Source organism: Trematomus bernacchii, unplaced genomic scaffold, assembly GCF_902827165.1.
Source record: "Trematomus bernacchii unplaced genomic scaffold, fTreBer1.1, whole genome shotgun sequence".
Lineage (NCBI taxonomy): Eukaryota > Metazoa > Chordata > Actinopteri > Perciformes > Nototheniidae > Trematomus > Trematomus bernacchii.
This window is the reverse complement of record NW_022988097.1, coordinates 8,139,656-8,157,520: the sequence shown is the minus strand read 5'-3', so window position 1 is coordinate 8,157,520 and position 17,865 is coordinate 8,139,656. Positions and strand designations below refer to the sequence as shown.

Below are 17,865 nucleotides of genomic sequence, written 5' to 3'. Positions count from 1 at the left end.
TTTAGCCGGGCCGGCTAAAATAACTGGATGGCCTACCTGCCTGTCAGCCTTCCATCTGTGCACAAACTTATCTCGTGCCCTCATTGGTCATGTGCGCGTTCGTGTGTGTTGGAGGAGGGGCTCTATAAGGAAGTGGCAGATTTTCTCCGGTTGTGTATTTTCAAATTCTCGCGATCTCGAGCCGGTTTCTCAAACTTACCTACCCCACCTTTAATGTACCAAGTGTAAAAGTACACTTTGTGGGTAATATCCCATTTCAGGGAGTGGAGTAGAAGTATAAAGTAGCATACAAAGAAAATACTTAGGCTACAAGTCCCCCAAAATTAAACTTAAGTACAGTAGGCTACTGGAGTAAATGTATACTTCATTACATTACACCACTGGAAATAATGGAACTTGGTTGCACTTAGCTTGTGGTGCCTGTAGGGCTAAACAAAGAGTTCCATAAAGTTGGCGCAGTACCAGGAGACTGTTTTTTAAAAGAGTGGACAGTATCCGAGCAGGAGACACCGAGATATCTTGACTTTTTGGTTTGAAGAACTGGATCATCTGACATGAACAGGGTACGTTTTTTAGACTTTAGAAAGGTCTCCTCAGGGCAGAGGTATTTTCGAACTGTTTTATTTCACAGGCTAAGATTCGAGATTCAAAGTCTTTAATGTCATGCACAGTAGCTACAGTGTAGAAATGGCAATGAAACTCCCAGGAGTCCCAGGCTCCTCCAACATTGCAAAATAGTTATATAGGACATGAAACAATACAAAAAAATTAAGAAATTCAAATGGAATTTAAAAAAAAGTTCAAGAAGAAACAGGATAGAATAGATTAGAAAAATATTGTGCTGATTATATTGCAGACCAATGTGCAAGTAATGCAGATTAAGTAAACTATATGTCAGGAAAATAAGCTAAATAATGCAGAGAATGTTGCAAGTGACAATGTAAATGCAGGAGTCTCGGTACAGAATAATATGTATACAAGGACAGTCCACCCTCTATAATTAGTGTGAAAAGTAGATGTGAAATGCAGAAGTCCCTCTCACATTGTTAAAGCCTCCATATTGCCGGAAACATTACCAAGGACATAGCCTAATGGTAGGTTTAAATAGACGCCTAATGTAATTGTCACTAGAGTCATGTTTTAGACAATATGGGCATGGAGATAGATGTCCATGTTGCTTTCCTAGAAACATTGGCCATGCCTTAGAATAAAATAACACCATAAGGTATGACTAGAGCACCCCACATGTTTACCCAAGAAATCCAATTTGACTGACACTGAAAGTCTACCCTTTCAAATCAATATTTTGGATCACTGAAAACTAAAGGCTGTTATCTGCATTATGGCTACACTGTCCACCTGTCAAGTTTAACCTATATTGGAGACAAAAAACCAAAAAAGCAGGAGGCTCAAATGGGATTTCTCTGTTTGTCTGTCATCCTCTACTCAATGTATAATATCCTCTACTCAATGTATAATTCACAAAGCCTACACAAAGAGAAGCAGACAGACAGGGAGTGACAGTAAGAACATCCCTAGCAGTGTGTGTGCTGTGATTGTTGTTGCTTTGCGACGTGAGGACGCCACAGTCTCTGATCATGTCACCAGATCAGTGGCACCAGTGTTCTCAGAGGAGCTGAACAGACACAGCGATCAGATGGAGAGCAGTGGAACATAAATACAGAATCCTGGCCATATGGAGGGAGGTCCTACACACTAATTAGGTGCATGCAGATTTATATGAGCACACGAAGAAAGATGTAAAGACCTACGGGTTGACTTAAATTGACACAAACATTTGTTTTTTTACCAGTATAAAACCTCACCACTTTTCAGAAGCCCTTAGAGATAAGTAAGTTTGAAGCAAGGACAGGAATCCTTTATCCGTAACGAATACAAGTCAGGCTGAAGGAACTGTCAAGCTTCACTGCGAGTGACCCAGTGCACATGCAGGCTTTGGGACAACTCTTATTATTGAAAGAATAAATTGAGGTGGAGGGGCAGCCTGCCACAATCAATAAGGAAAATATCTGTTACTGAGTCAATCAGTGAGGCAATTATTGCACCATTACATATAATCCCACCACAAGAATCCAAGGATCCCATGTCATGTTTCTCCATTCACTATATTCTCAGCTGTGATGGTGAAAGACGACTCTAAAGCTCCAGGGTATTGCAGAGAGAAAGGTCGAGGGAGACACTGTTATTGAAATCACTAAACATTTTTTAAGTGCGCGACAATGGGTTTTCCACGTGGCTAAAGCTCCTATGTCAATGTCTAATTTAAAGTGACAGCATGTTACATGTCCTTAATTATCTGGCGACGTTCCTGTTACATCTGTGCGAGCAGTCTACAGGTCTGATGAGGTGAACACATTTCAAACAGATTCAATGGAGATGGAATCACATGCAAATGTTTTTATTTAAGATATTCTTTCAAGAATCTGAAAGATGTTTCAAGGTAACTGCTTGGTACATAATTGTATTACCTCGGAAATGTTCTGTCCACAATATCACAGTCAGCCTTGAGACATCTCCTGACAATCTTTTCACAATCCTTTCCAATATTTGCTACATTATATGAGGGGAAATGGCTCTAGACACACAATGTAACCTGATCCCCCAAACCGCAGTGGAAATTAGATAATTCAGGTGAATGACACCCAGAATACTAAATATTGATTGAAATTCCCAACTGAACCCTATTCAAATGTACTACAATTGAATAATCTCTGAGGACATAAAGGGAGCACACAGAAATTAGTTTTTTGAGAGATGTGTGTTTTTCCAGGGAATCAAAAAGCATGCAAGTAGGGCTTGTTGCACAACAACACAACATCTCAGTTATATGCTCATGTTATTGCTGAAATGACATCAGTTGTGACATGTGATGCCAAATAAAGCAATATATGAGGATTTGCTTTACAATCGTGAATTGTTCCAAAGTTCATTCAAAGTTGTATACATGAATACGATTTTAAACAACAAGTGTTAAGCCTGCCTGGAAATAAAGTGAATGATATATGCAGATAAAACAGGAAAGAGCAATAAATCAGTGACGTTACTCTTGTGAGTTGGCTCTTTAAAGGACATTCTGTGATATTGAATTACATTTATTCTGTATATTCTACTGTGCACTGGAAATGAAATCACAAAGAGCCCTCAGTTAAATATGTGATCTGCAAAGTGCAGGTCTCCGGTGACAGTCCCTGGCACTGATGTGGACGCTGACACTGTCTGTGTCCTGTAGACCTGCCTCAGGAACGCACTGTCGAGCCACAAGATGCGCACTAGGAGCTACAGTTTGGGAGGAGCTTCGGGATTTTCCCCCTTGTTTCACGCCACTTTGGAGTGAAGACTCGTCTGTAAAGGGAGATATAGGAGAAAAGGTGAGTGCATAACTACGTGGGTAGCGCTTATTTTGACTTTAAATGTGTGTTCCGAGGTTGCTTTATTGAAAAATGTTTATCCCTGAGGAAATAGATATTACATTCTCTGTTATTCTGCTCAGCGTTAGTTGCTAAAACTGTTATATGTGCGTAATTTGGACATGAGAGGAACATTTGAAAAGGAACAAGTGTCCAAATTGCGTACCACAGGTGATGATTGGTGTTGGAGGCAAACGATTTGCAGCTGTCTAGTCGGTGGAAAAAGCTTCGAGAGCTCACTTGGAGATATTTGAATGCGCACTATTCAGTAAGTTAAACAAATGGCGACAAATTACGCACGACCGAAGCATCAATGATATTTGATTGGGACATTAAATATCTCATTAGAATTTCATGGCAGTGCGTATAGTTCAGTATAATATAAAATTCAGTTGAATTGCTCCAGCAGGTGTATCATAAAACGTTACTCAGTGCCACGAGCTTTGTTAAAGTCATGTATAACCTTCGCTGATCAGAAAGGGTGGTTTGACAGATTTCTGATGCATTGTGAAGTGCACATGTCGCCTGCAGTCTCTATGTTAAATCCCTGCTGCCTGCTGGTGTGTGACTGTCTGCTCCGCGGACAGAAGGTACAGGTGTATGATTTTGGGCTCATTGGCACTGCACACTGTAGGCATAGTTGTCATTAAATATACGTGGTCCCTATAGATTGAGAGTCATTACATTCTCACTGTGTGTGTGTGTGTGTGTGTGTGTGTGTGTGTGTGTGTGTGTGTGTGTGTGTGTGTGTGTGTGTGTGTGTGTGTGTGTGTGTGTGTGTGTGTGTGTGTGTGTGTGTGTGTGTGTGTGTGTGTGTTACACATGACATGTATAATGTTTAAATAAATATTTAGAAACCCAGGGTCTGATCAAATGTAATGAGTTCAACAACTTTTTTGTCAATACCTTTTTCACCTTGAAGACAATTGCACAGAGGACCATTTGATTAATGTAGCTTCTAAAATAATAATAATAATAATACATTTTATTTATCAAGTGCTTTATCATACCTCAAATATGACAATAGATTAACCCAACAATACAGCCAAAAAGGATTTACTCTCTATTGTCCTTGATGAAATTCTTATTTGTGAATACAATACTGAAAAGGCAAAGATGTGTGTCTAAAAGTGTGTCAAACAATATGCTACAAAATCTCCAGAGCAACAAAAAATGTCTGTAACCAAAAAAACCTCTCACTGTTGTTCTGTTTGTCTCTGCGTTTCCATTAGAAAACAACTTGAAAACGTAGTGTTAGCTTTGAAATGTGTTGAATTAGGCAAATGAGCACTCACAATCTTAAAAAGTGTTCAGTTTTGAACAGTTATATAAAAGTAATTTAGATTTGTAATTTAGAAGCCTTTATTTGGTTAATGAGGATGCAGCAATTTAGCAGTCAAGAATCAAAATTGAGAGTAGTTTTAACACATGCCATCACACAATGTTCTGTCTGTATTCAGCAGGAGCTTTCAGCCTCTTGCAGGTAAATGGACAGTAATGACAACATAATGAACTATAGAAAGTACTGAAGAGAAAGAATATCTTTTATACTAAAATACGGCTGTCTAACATGAGTCAGCACGGACCTTTATGCAAGTAATTACCACACAGTATTCCCTTTATGAGCTGCCGACTGAGTCTGAAGGCAGTCGGCAGCTCTAATGATGTAGCTTTGACTGCCTGACATCTTCTGATCACATTGCTTCCTTCATCATCTTCCTTTAGCCTTTATCATGGCACAGGTGTCTCTCCCTTGGAAAAACAGTGAGCTGTAAACAAACCAATACTTGTACCAAGGCCATGGTGGATTCAATAGATCTAGGTAGCATTATGCTCTGTTTTTTGGGAGGCACACATGTGTACAAAGAGAGCCATTTCCTTCTATTTTTCTTAGCTTATTCAGAACGTCCACTTCCTTAATGAAAGGCTGTTTAATTGTTCTATTAATTAGGCTGCATGCATTAGAGAATTATCATATCTCCTATTTTGGCATTTAATTATTTTTAGTTTAATTACAAAACGGTTTTAATAACCGTGTGACATTTACAATGCAAATTACCCTTTCCAGGTAATATGAAAAGAATAATGAAACGGTTCGGTATGTGATCTTTTAGTCAGATTGCATTAGAGGTTGGGGTTTGTCAAAGCTCTAGCAGTGAGATGTAGACCCTGAAAATACATTTGAATGACTGGAAGTATCGTACAACATAAAGAGAAGAAGAGAATATTCTAGGAGTCATTAAGTAGATAACAAAAACAGCACAGCACCGTAGAAACCCTGGGAGCATTTCACAGCAAGGGTACATCCGGCTTTTTCAGGCAAAAATGAGAGGAACTCTTAGTCTTTTGGTAAGTGGCAGCCAATGAGGGATCATGTTACTGCTTCAGAAAGTCATACTTGTTGTTTGGGACACCTGCACAGAGGGGGGGGGGGGACATATAGGAAGACATGTGTATCCTAAAGCGATGTTTGCAGTGACAAAAAACATTTGGAATTCTAAATTGGAGAGCAAATGTTGGGAATAAAATAATTACCTCATAGCTCAGGCCTTCTTTTACATTTGACATATTATTTTCAAAGGCTTATTATTCAGGCTAGAATGTGTCAATAATTACATTTTATGGGTTTTCCCCTCCTCAGGTGTCGGCACAGCCTAAATCTATCATCTGACGACAGAATGAGCCCTCCAGACACATCCAACAGCACGAGCGAAGGGGAGGCTGGTGAAACAGATCCCTGGTTTCTTCTCAACAACAGCGTGGGTTTCCACACACCAGGTTTCCACACAGACATCACCAAGCACATTGGAGTCCAGATCACCCTGATCGCAGCATATTCCCTAATCATTCTGCTAGGGCTTATGGGAAATGCTCTTGTCATCTACATGATCATTCGCTACAGAAACATGCGAACAGTGACCAACTTCTTCATAGCAAACCTGGCCCTGGCAGACCTCCTGGTGGACACCCTCTGCCTGCCCTTCACTCTGGTTTACACTCTGCTGGATGAGTGGAAGTTTGGGGCTGTGTTGTGCCACATGGTGCCGTTTGCCCAGGCCCTGAGTGTGCATGTATCTATCCTGACCCTCACTGTCATCGCTCTGGAGCGATACCGCTGCATCGTCTTCCACCTTGGCCGGCGCCTTACATGGCATTCCAGCTTTCTCATCATGACACTCACCTGGACTATGTCAGCAATCCTGGCAGCGCCCCTGGCCATCTTCAGAGAGTACCGCCATGAAGAGATCCCTTCCATCAACCTGCGCATCTCCGTCTGCTCTGAGAAGTGGCCCCACGGGACCAGCAGGGATGGGGTCATCTACAGCCTCTCAATGCTGCTCCTGCAGTACATCCTTCCCTTAGCCATCATCAGCTATGCTTACATCTGCATCTGGGTCAAACTGAAGAACCATATCAGCCCGTCCACCCGTATTGACAGCATCAACCGCCGCAAAAAGACCACCAAGATGTTGGCGCTGGTGGTGGTGGTGTTTGCTATCTGCTGGCTGCCATTCCACGTGTTTCAGCTGGCCAGTGATCTAGACCTGGTGCTCAGGTTTAAGGAGTACAAACTCATATACACAGTGTTCCATATCATTGCTATGGGTTCGACTTTTGCCAATCCTGTCCTGTACGGGTGGATGAATAAAAACTACAGGAATGGCTTCCTAATGGTGTTTCGTTGTGAGGATAAGCCAGATGCTTTCCACCCCGAAGGCTCCTTCAGGACACGCTCCTTAAGAAGGCTGACTCTGAATGGCCGTAATGGTGGACATCCTCCAACTGCTGTTTGAGATTAGCACAATTTAAAATGCCTGTAGGATGTGACTGAGCACATTTAACGCACCTCCGGTTTGTGGTGCTTGTGGTTGAAAAGTAGCCTTTTGACTTGAATTGCCTGATTATGAGTATATCTGGGACTAGAGAGGGCTCGGAGCTTTGCATGCAAATTGCTTTATGTAAGGCTTTTCTTTCCTTTGTGAATGGTACTAGTTAAAACACATCTGTCTAACCTGTTCAAATACGTGATTAGGATGTTTACTAGGCTGTTAGAGAACTTCAATGTTATATGTGTCTCCTGTAACTGCAGAGCTGTTGTTGATAAGTTGTGTCCAATTAATAATGCATTCCATTGCAAACATTGCCTGAAGCTATTATTGTGTCCATACCTACTGAAGGGAAAAAGGGCAATATTGTGAACAAGTTTTGTTTTTCTCACTCGTTCTTCTATTTGTTGAGTTTCACATATGCTGCATTATGGATTCACTCAAAAGTCCTTGTAGAGTAACATTCAATTTCCGCCCATGTCCATCCAGAGGAAGTGTTGATCTGTCCAACCAGGAAGTTAATTGTGTTCACCTGGCAACCAGCTGTTCTCGATTAGACAAACCAGCTGTGTCCAAAGGAATAAGATCGAAAACCACTGAACTGTGTGAAGTGGGACTTTTTGGTATTTTCGTCACATGTGTGCAGCTGCATTTGAGGATATGTAGAAAAAGGGATTTGGATGAAGAAAAATCATGCAATTATACATTCTACACGCTGCTCAAGTGACCTTTGTGGTGGTCTGTTAATAATGAACACAAGAACATTAATCAACCACACTGCCTCTGGGCATATAGTGAACACCCGCTGTACACATAACTCATCAGGAGAAGAAATGATATGTGTTTCAATTAAGAAAAGTTTGGATGAGAGGATTAAGTTAAGAACGTCGAATATAAAACTCAAAATAGTGGCATATTCTGAAATGTTTTCAACACAGCTACCATACATGAATTACTCTCGGGGTCTGTGCCGTGGGGTATACACCCTCCATACGGTAATATAGGAGAGATCCACTTTCCATGAACGACAGCTAAGAAAATCCATCTATAGGTGGGAAGACAGTCCACAGAGGGAAAAAATAAGCATTTGCAGAAATAATTGAAATTAATCAAAGTCCTGCACAAAACATTCAGACTTCATTTTGAAAAATAAAAAGAACTAGTGGGTCCAAATAACATCAAATAAAGTATTTATTGAACACCCAGCTGCAGTGTGATTCATTTCATAGCAAAGAAAACATGTATTGATTTTGTACTGCTGGTTCTTGACACCCACATAACTAATGCCCTAGTTTAGCCTATGTTTTTTATTTATGTACTGTAGATAATTATAGAAATTCCTAGCCTTAATCGAGACTACTAGCAGACAAATACTGAGCTTACACCCTTGGCATCAAACCGTTTGGGCATTAGAGCTAATGTGTGAAGATTTGGCTGCAGTCTGGAGATGTATTCAGGGATGGTTTTAATATGCGTAAGAGATTATGCATCTGTCCTAAAGTATAGCATGCTGAAGAGGATATATCTCCAGAAATAGCAAGACATGGTCATATTAAAAAGAGAGTTCACCCAAAATACACAGTTTCCGTTTCCCTGTAGAGTTATTTATCAATCTAGATTGTTTTTTAATATTTGAGTTGAAGGGATACGGATGCCACTTTTAAGGTTTTGGGCAAAATTACATGATATTTGACCCCAAGATTCCGATCAAAATCTACATTTCAGGTAACAAATCCTCTCTCATTTTGCACGGTTACCTGCTTCCCTCTAGTGTTCAAACTGGATATTGCATCGTCACCACCTACCGGATATTTCGTCTTCGTTTGACCTTCTCTCCAGTTTCACATGATGTGTCGGTGGCTGCCATGGTGGCTGCACGGTGAAATCCATGCCGACAGGAGTATAACATGAAAATACCCAACTTTTGAATGTTGTCGCCTTACAGGTAACCGCCTTTGCCTTTAGGAATGAAAGCAGCAAAATACTTTTTGAATGTCGATGAATTAAATCAATATCTTTGCCATTCATTCATAGAGACTGCTTCATGCTAGGCTAGCTCATGCTAACTAGGAAGCTTTGCAGTGCGGACGTGACAAATGTGACATACATGTTATATCTGATTTTAGCTACTCACTGTTTGGATATTCATTTGTTTGTGCTCATGATGGTCGCACAAGGCTTATTTTGAGCAGGTTCAGTGTGGTATTTAAGAAGTATTATTTGAAAGACAGCTGTCATGTAGTCTGAAAAGTTCTGGAAAACGTGTGTCTCCGCTAACGGTGGGATTTATGACAGATGTAAAACATATTTAAACAAACCTATGTAATACAATAAAACAACTTTTTTATTTAGTTTAATATGACCTTGTCGACATTAATGGTCAATTGGTTAAACAAACACAAATGTTCCCGAATCTTCGAATCTGCTGTCCAGTAAATTCCGGACTCCCGTTGTCTTTACCTGAGCCGCGGAGGGGGGGGGTCGTCCTACACTGTTGTTGGAAAGCTAGTTACATAAACGTATGAAACTCACAGGCTGTATTCTGTGTCTCCACAGCGGGGCCACAGTAAACCCACGGCACCATGGTGAAGTATTACTGCTGCGCAGGTATGCTCAAAAGCAGCTGGGACCAAGTCTGTGTTGCTTTCTGGCAACGATATCCCAACCCTTACAGGTGAGCGATAAGAGTCTGCATTCAGTGTTTCCTCTGCTCCTTACATACACTGATCTATCCAAATTGCAAAGCATGAAGAGTTGGGATTAGGGCTGCTCAATTAATCGTATTTTAATCGCAATTACGATTTTGGCTTGCAACGTTTATGAAAACAACATAATCGAAATAAAACGATTATTTTTAGTTATTTTCTTTTTTTTCCCAAAAAAACATTTAATTGGTTTTTCAGTTGAATTATACTTAAAGTTCAGGGTGATCAACTGTTAAAAACATACTGTTCAAATTTGTTTTTCAATAAATGGATGTCTTCAAAGTAAATGGATAATCGTTTTTAATAATCGTGATATCAATTATTGACCCAAATAATCGAGATTATGATTTTTGCCATAATCGAGCAGCCCTAGTTGGGATTTCTATACTCAAAGTAGTGAAAAGTAACTGAAGTGTATTTACTCTAGCAGTGTTCTTAGGTATAGGATTGAGGTACTTCACTAGTATTTTAGGGTACTTAACACTTTGAATCCACTACAGTTCAGATGCTTGTTTCTTATGTTTTTGCACATTGATTATTAGATAAAATATGTAATCCAGTGATGTGATATAACATCATTCTGTCACCTGATGAGAAATTTCATCTTTAACACGTTGAGTCCTTTTTTATGCACATAATTCAGAACTTCTGCTAAAGTAAGAAGATTAATTTTAGACTTTTACCTGTAATGGAGCATTTCTATATTATGATGTTGCTATTTTACAGTGAGTAAAATACTGAGTGATTGGTGTATGATATTTGCATTCCTTTAGGTTACTTATTTTCATATATGTGCTTGCATAGATTAAACAATATTATTTAATTGAAGAAAAATATACTTTATTATAAGCCCACAGAGGTTTTGTATTGTTGTGATCCTTATCTTCTCCTTCTCTCCCACAGTAACCATGTTTTGACTGAAGACATCATTTTCCGGGAGGTTAATCCAACAAACTGCCTCGTTTCCAGACGTCTCTTGACCAAAACGAGCCGAGCACCTCGCTGGATGGAGCCCTACCTTCCAAAGCAAATGTCCAGCTCGGCATATATCATCGAGGACTCTATTGTGGACCCTCAGAAAAGGACCATGACCACCCTCACATGGAACATCAGCCACGCTCGACTCATGGTACCACAAAGTTTGCTTCCACTCAGCATGGCACAAAGTAACAACAGCCTCGTGATCATTGTTTTTTTCCTTTTTTTCTCTCTGTTACAGTCGGTTGAAGAGCGGTGCAAGTACTATATTAACCCTGAAAATGGCAGCTGCACTGAGATAAAGAGAGAAGCTTGGATCTCTACCACCGTCTATGGGCTGTCAAGAGCTATTCAGGTCAGTAGAGTAAAATGGAGCTCCGTACTATGTAACAGATCAGGGAAAGTGCTGAGGGGGTCTGAAAGGAAGACCCACCCATCTAACTGTTCATTAGGTAACATAATACATAGTGTTCAGATGTACAAGTTGAGCAGCTGAAGCTGTCTGAAACTACTTAGGTTCCTGATTGATTTATCACAGAGTTAGACTGGTCTTTAATTATTTTCAGACATGGTAGTACATGTGCCGATATGAGGTGTAGGTTGTTGACACAAGACTTATGTCAAAGTGCTTTTTAAGTGTTGGCTGACTGTGTTCTCTTTCCAGGAATTTGGTCTTAGAAGGTTCAAGAACAGTGTAACAAAGACCATGAAGGGCTTTGAATACGTGTTGGCCAAAATGCAAGGTAAGTTGTCAGTTATAATACAATGCATTAACTGCATGAATAAAGGCATCGCTAATTATTTTGGAAACACCTGTTATTTTCCTGCAATGACAAGTCACAATATCTGCAATAAAAATGAATAATTAAGAGGTACAAGTGCTCTGATGCTAGGTATTTTGTTAAGATTCAGTTTAACAGATGGAAAGTAAAAGATGGAAACTTCGAGTAAAATAAAAACTGGGTTATGCTCTTTAAGCAATCTTATCAGTCAAGTCTAAGAACTGGCAATTTGGGTGTAGCTTTCCAGCTGGGCGTATTAGTTTAAATCCATGTTTTAATCCATGTCATAGAACTTTTTATTAAAAAGTGTATATATTTAGTCTGGATGTAATGGGGCCATACTTGTCAAACTAAATGTTCATTTAAAAACTGTTAACAAATCAAGGCTATTCACTCATTGGATATTTGTCAAGTTCAATTTGTAAGAAGACAGTTTTATGTGTTAAAATAACATAAATGCACAATATCAGTCTCTACTGCGACAGTTTAGTCATTCCAAAGTTAAGGGCTTGAATACATAAGGATAACATTATAGTTTGGTATTTAAAATGTATCGGCATTCGTGGAGTATTGTTGATAAAAACCCTGTGATTGACACACAACAAATCTAAAAGTCGGTGCACATTAGTAATTCATGTTATTTATTACACAATTCAGAACAATTAAGTGTTATCGTAAGTTTTCCTGCGCTACATAAATAATCAAACCTTAGCATTATTATAACATATGTCCTATTTTTTTAGGTGAAACTCCATCAAGAACCTTAACAGAGACGGCTACGGAGCGAGCGAGAGAGACGGCCCTGGCAGCTAAGGAGAAAGCCAAAGATCTGGCCTCCCAGGCTCAGAAGAAACAGTATGTGTGATGTGTCGATCACCGGTTCTTTACCACTGATACTAGGACAGATTTATCTATACCCTTTTGTTTAGTTGAGCATTGGGGTAAGCCAAACTGATCCTGGGTCATTGGGTAGACACCTGACCTCTATGAGGAAGCATCGTAAATGGTGGGTGGACCATAAAAGGGCCTGAGCTGGGTTCAAGAGCCTGTTCCAGCCTCCTAAAATATATTATACTTTTGATACCAGATCATCTCAGTATTTACCGTAGATAGAGATCTCAAAGGAACGGCTGAATATGGCTCCAGGTGCCATAAAACAATAATAGCACTTCTCCAACCTTGATACCGTTCATCAGACCTTTGCTCAACCTCTGTGCCCTTCATCAACGTTTACTTTTTGTTCTGTTCCTGTTAGTACGTCATGTTGTTTTCTAAGAGCTTTGTATTATTAACAGCTTTTGTTCTCATGCTAAGATTAGCATACCACAAGATCTAATTCTAATTCATGTGTATGATTTATGTTTTATGTTTCTCCACAATCATGTTATCTATGAATTTAGTTTAGTTCACCCAACCACACCTTAATCATCTTAAACCTGATTACTTCAAGTTGAAGTGCATTAACTGGAGAAAGGTCCTTATTGCTTGCATTCATAGCTTGATAAGAAATACTCCCTTGTGGGAATATCTGGTTGCAGTGTACATCAGTGTCTTCGCCTAAATTTAAAATGCGTGTACAAAGGCAAACATGTTACCTTGTTTTGTGCATTCAGTTTAGGTGTGATGATACAACCCATGCAACACTGTGCTCTCTTACTGTGTTGATTCAATATCAGCTTGTCAATAAATGGACTGTTCCTTTGTAACCATCATGCTGTGATGTCTTTGAATAAGTGGTGCCTCGATATACAATCCCAGGGTGGCAATATCCAACTAAGATCATGTTTATTTTCCTGTAATATTACTTCTTGTCAATTACTATATATACATTTTTTTTAATAGAGAACAAGGAAAATCACTCTCAGATTGTACTCAAAATGCTTAACGAATGCAAAAAGGTGACAACGACCATTACTTTGTTATAAAGGGTCATAATTAGAAATCATTTCTGAGAATCACTGTAAACAAATAGGTCCTGAAACTCATCATAATGCCTGTTTGCATAATTTCAAACAGCATTACTGTCTTATAGGGTCATAAGTACAATGTTACAAACTGTTGAGTTTCATAACTGTACACCAATCAGTCCAGGTAAAAAATGAAACGTCACATAAATAAGAAAAATATTTATTCATTAAAAAAAGCTTAAACCAGTTCAAAAATGCTACATTATATTACTGGGCAGAGAGATAGATGAATGCATACATACTATTAAAAAAGGTAATAAGGCATCTTGCATATACAAAAGTGAAGTGAAAAAGCATCTTCAGTTATTAAATATATTGCAAAGAATATGATACATATTTGTAATACAGCAACAATTGCATAATTACTACAAGTTGACATTACCTGCCTGGCTGGTGAATTTGTATTTTATATCGACAAATACACAAGCATTGGAGTGTAGTCGTGATAATTTCCAGCTCATCTTAGCAGTGAATAAAACAAGCTGTCGTAATACCTCTCTCCATTTGCTCTCACAATGCATCTTCACACAGGCAACAACATTCTTGCACTTGATCACAGACTGGATTGTGTACAAATACAACAAATGTATATTTGCTCCAGTTGCCTAGTTGCCAGATATAAATGCGCAAATATGACCAGTTTATTTCAGATCACTGTTTTCATTGTAATATACCCATAATCTTTTGAAAACAAGTGCAATATGTGGACGTTTTGTGCAACAGAAAAGACATGACTGAATTTATATAATAAGACGATAATACAAATCATAGCACAGATTAATGCTTAAGTGCGGGCTACACATGACATAACAGAAAATGAACTTAGTGCTAAAGGAAAGCTGTATGGTATACTACATCAAATCTGATTTAAGGCAGAATTCAGTATTGACATACTGTAGTAAAGAATAAGTTAAGAGATTAGAATAAAAAGCCCTCATTTGGATTTTAAAAAGCCCTTACAGGCAAAGGAATACTCCCTTAAGAGATGAATGAGTACAACTTTTTGATTCATTAAGTTACAGACACAGCTTGGTAAGGTAAGAAATGCCAGAAAATATATATGCACAAGGTTACATCCATCCCTGCCAAGTGATTTTAACTGCTTTTCAGTGCAAAATGGACACAGCTCATTCACCCCATTATTGTTGAGCTTGTAGTCTGACATATTTTAAAAAGAGAATGTCAAGTTACTCCATTTAAAAAAAGTGTTCAGTTGTACAGTAACATTTTTCTCCATTAACCTCCGTCGGCTTTTTTTGGAATGTTTTTCTCCTCTTCTTGACGTCAAACAAGTTACTGTAAGTTTACTACTGTCATAGCCAGGCTTTGTCCATGCTGGAGTAACAGTGGTCTGCATCAGTGTGCGTAATGCTCAGTCCGTCAGAGTCCACACAGTCGAACACTATGCCTTCCACGTCCACCTCCACGTCCTCTGTAAAGGGACCGACAAAACATCAATTCCATTAGTGAAAGAGAAAAAACACTATGGAAATGTGTGAAAAGAACATACAAAAATATTCAATGCATACACATAAAGATAATTTTGTTAACTTGTGTTGTTTTGTTCTTGCTTTAATCATTTGGATGAAAGATTTATGTAAGTTAATAACAAAATACAAATAATAACGTCACAATACTTTTCCTTGAGGTTGATAACCTGTAATATTGATTACTTTTGATTTAGTTTCAATCATAATATGTAAAATGTCCACATCCTAAACACCCATTAATGAGTAGACTACACTAATGTATGATTAACAAATAAGTTTTGACAGCAAATCATTTGTGGACATATTTTTTTTTAGAAGGTTTCTCTCTCTGTCTTTTTTTTTTATAAATCCTTTGCTGGAATTTCTAATTCCCATCAGAGCAGAATCACAGGGGTTTGAATGTGACAGAATAATGATCAAATACAACCAAACCTTTAATTGTACTTCAAGCTATAAAAGGCTACACATTACTGTGACTACACCTGGTTGAGAGGCTTGGTACGTACCTCTGTCAGAGTCCGACCTCTCGGACGACATGGTTGACCCATGACTGTCGTTCCTCATCCTCTCTGAGCCTCTCTGCAGCTGCTCCAGCCGCACCCGCAGCTCTCTCTGCTCCCAGCGCAGACGGCCCTTCATCTGCTCCGCACGCTCATCCTGCTCCTGCAGCTTCTGAAATGTAAAAAAGAAGAGACGGAAAAGTGAGCAGGGGACTAAATATGTAGACCCAACTTTAGACGGTATAAGCATCTATCAAATACTGTTAGCAAATGCACCATGATATGAGGACAATGATTGTCCCATTATCATGTTCTTAACTAGGACTTCTATGAGTCATGGTGTTGTGTACCTTTATGTGCAGCTGGGCTCGTCTCAGCAGGTTGAGTGTGGTGTTCCTCATCGAGTCAGATGACAGAGGGACTTGCTTCTTCAGCTCCTCTAGGTGGTGCCTCAGCTGAGCCCGTCTAAAAAGCACAACAGATGTTATTTCATGGAAGTGAAAACAGGCTTTTCAAGATTGTCCTCTGCATTTGGCCTACATATAAAAGTTTGTTTTTTTATACACTTGTGATATAATCTATTGTTCATGACAAAATAGTCCAAACCTGTTTTTTTCCAGCTCGTTGTGAACCGACCTGCAGGTACAGAAAAATACAGTTTTGTTAAGCTATGAAATATGTTCATGTTGCAAATGCATAACCACACCCTTTTTTGTCAGTTGTCTGTTATGCAAGGTATTCACCTATTGCCTCCACCAGCAGCAGATATCTTTCTGTTCCTCTGTTTGCTCCTCTTGTCAGAGTCATCTGGACTGAGAGGAAGGAGTGAAGCATAGCCATGTTCTGCCTCTGTGCAGGAAAAGAAACATCACAACGGTGTTAGAAAACTGTCTGAAATTAAATAGCAACGATGTTAAGTATAAATATAAAGTGATCCCATTATCATCGGTAATGAAACCTAGTGCTATAAATGATCATATAATACCTAATCTCTTCCTAAATCGTAAGAAGAGGAGAACAAAAGCTGCTGTCAACAGCATCATCAGCTGGGCGTTTTGTTTTTGGCGCCATCACACCGCTCTTTCACTTTTATAAAACGACTCTTTGTAGCCTCACAGGCAGAAATGCAAAATAAGATGTTATATTGTTTTAATAGGAAGTTAAACGTTGAGTTTAGCGTTGTCCCTTTCTCACTTTCATTGACAGTAGAGAGCGTTCACCGCCGCTCTAATTCCTTTTCAAACTGGAGCAGATTGGCGCCTTTGAGTACAATGATGTGACCGATATGTAGGTCACTGAGTAATGGGATGGATCGCCTAATGTTACCCTTGTTGCAGAAAAAATTATACGCTCTGCAACACTAACATTGTGTTGTATATCTATATTATGTTTTGCATTACATGCATAGTTAATTTAGCTTCAAATGCATTTCGTTGGGTTAACAATAACCAACTTCCTCCCCTGCAGACTGACAGTTATCATAAAAACCTTACCTCGCTCTCTTCTCTCAAGAAACTCAGCAGCCCGGAGAAGCACCTGGATGTTGCAAGTTCCTTCCATTATAATTGTTGTTAAAAGAATAAAATCTCTGGTAAACAAGCAACTGTGGCGTAAGCGTCAGCAGTCAGGAGATGAAGCTGCGTCTGTGCTACGTCCTCAGTTGAGTCCACAGAGCCTAAACACTGGCGCTGCGTTCACGTGTTCGGCGTAAACTCGGACATATGAAACTACCGTCATAAAAAATATCCGGAGGGCACAACGTTGATCTAATATAGAGACAAGGAGGACAATTTAACTAAAGTATTGGCATCTAGTGCCTCATTTTCGTTAGAAAAGAGAAAAAAGTTTATATTTTGGTGACTTTTTATTTACTTTTCATTGTATAAAGTTTTAAGGTTACAATTATAATATGTCCGAAAGCAATTGAAGGCATCTACAGTCAATGTAAAACGTCATGTCAAAGCTCCCTCCCCTCATCTTTGACAACACCTTTGTTTTTCAAACATTCATTATTTTGGCGGACTATATTGACTTGCGCTTGACTGATATTTGCATGCACTTATACTTTCTTTCCACTATTATATTAAAACCTAAAGAAAAACATGATATAAGATGGCCGTCTGAGAGCTAACCTAGTTGTGTAAAGTTGCATTGTTAGCTACATATGCTTTTGTTACACTTAGTATAA

The 17,865-nt window shown here is 39.1% G+C and overlaps 3 protein-coding genes across 3 annotated transcripts; 2 read left to right on the top strand and 1 right to left on the bottom strand.

Moving 5' to 3' along the window:
* The first annotated feature begins 3,285 nt into the window (after nucleotides 1-3,285).
* Nucleotides 3,286-8,430, top strand: npy7r (neuropeptide Y receptor Y7). The gene is made up of 2 exons (XM_034121107.1): nucleotides 3,286-3,389; nucleotides 6,070-8,430. The coding sequence occupies exon 2, from the start codon at nucleotides 6,107-6,109 to the stop codon at nucleotides 7,220-7,222; it is 1,116 nt and encodes a 371-aa protein (XP_033976998.1). The 5' UTR covers nucleotides 3,286-3,389; nucleotides 6,070-6,106; the 3' UTR covers nucleotides 7,223-8,430.
* Nucleotides 8,431-9,083: 653 nt separating this feature from the next.
* Nucleotides 9,084-13,432, top strand: prelid1a (PRELI domain containing 1a). Its single transcript, XM_034121395.1, has 6 exons — nucleotides 9,084-9,200; nucleotides 9,812-9,929; nucleotides 10,864-11,089; nucleotides 11,180-11,293; nucleotides 11,603-11,681; nucleotides 12,464-13,432. The coding sequence occupies exons 2-6, from the start codon at nucleotides 9,838-9,840 to the stop codon at nucleotides 12,583-12,585; spliced, it is 633 nt and encodes a 210-aa protein (XP_033977286.1). The 5' UTR covers nucleotides 9,084-9,200; nucleotides 9,812-9,837; the 3' UTR covers nucleotides 12,586-13,432.
* A 399-nt stretch (nucleotides 13,433-13,831) lies between these two features.
* Nucleotides 13,832-17,344, bottom strand: mxd3 (MAX dimerization protein 3). The gene is made up of 6 exons (XM_034120990.1): nucleotides 17,171-17,344; nucleotides 16,421-16,526; nucleotides 16,284-16,313; nucleotides 16,028-16,142; nucleotides 15,684-15,849; nucleotides 13,832-15,119 (listed from the first exon to the last, which is right to left on the bottom strand). The coding sequence occupies exons 1-6, from the start codon at nucleotides 17,235-17,237 to the stop codon at nucleotides 15,001-15,003; spliced, it is 603 nt and encodes a 200-aa protein (XP_033976881.1). The 5' UTR covers nucleotides 17,238-17,344; the 3' UTR covers nucleotides 13,832-15,000.
* Between the last annotated feature and the right edge of the window lie 521 nt (nucleotides 17,345-17,865).

What these genes read in the sequence shown, in the direction of transcription:
- npy7r (XM_034121107.1), top strand. Translation starts at nt 6,107, where the DNA reads ATGAGCCCTCCAGACACATCCAACAGCACGAGCGAAGGGGAGGCTGGT.
- prelid1a (XM_034121395.1), top strand. Translation starts at nt 9,838, where the DNA reads ATGGTGAAGTATTACTGCTGCGCAGGTATGCTCAAAAGCAGCTGGGAC. An exon ending in GGCTGTCAAGAGCTATTCAG is followed by an intron (nt 11,294 to 11,602) that starts GTCAGTAGAGTA and finishes TTCTCTTTCCAG; the next exon opens with GAATTTGGTCTTAGAAGGTT. An exon ending in CGTGTTGGCCAAAATGCAAG is followed by an intron (nt 11,682 to 12,463) that starts GTAAGTTGTCAG and finishes CTATTTTTTTAG; the next exon opens with GTGAAACTCCATCAAGAACC.
- mxd3 (XM_034120990.1), bottom strand. Translation starts at nt 17,237, where the DNA reads ATGGAAGGAACTTGCAACATCCAGGTGCTTCTCCGGGCTGCTGAGTTT. An exon ending in TCTTGAGAGAAGAGAGCGAG is followed by an intron (nt 16,527 to 17,170) that starts GTAAGGTTTTTA and finishes TTTCCTGCACAG; the next exon opens with AGGCAGAACATGGCTATGCT. An exon ending in AACGAGCTGGAAAAAAACAG is followed by an intron (nt 16,143 to 16,283) that starts GTTTGGACTATT and finishes TGTGCTTTTTAG; the next exon opens with ACGGGCTCAGCTGAGGCACC.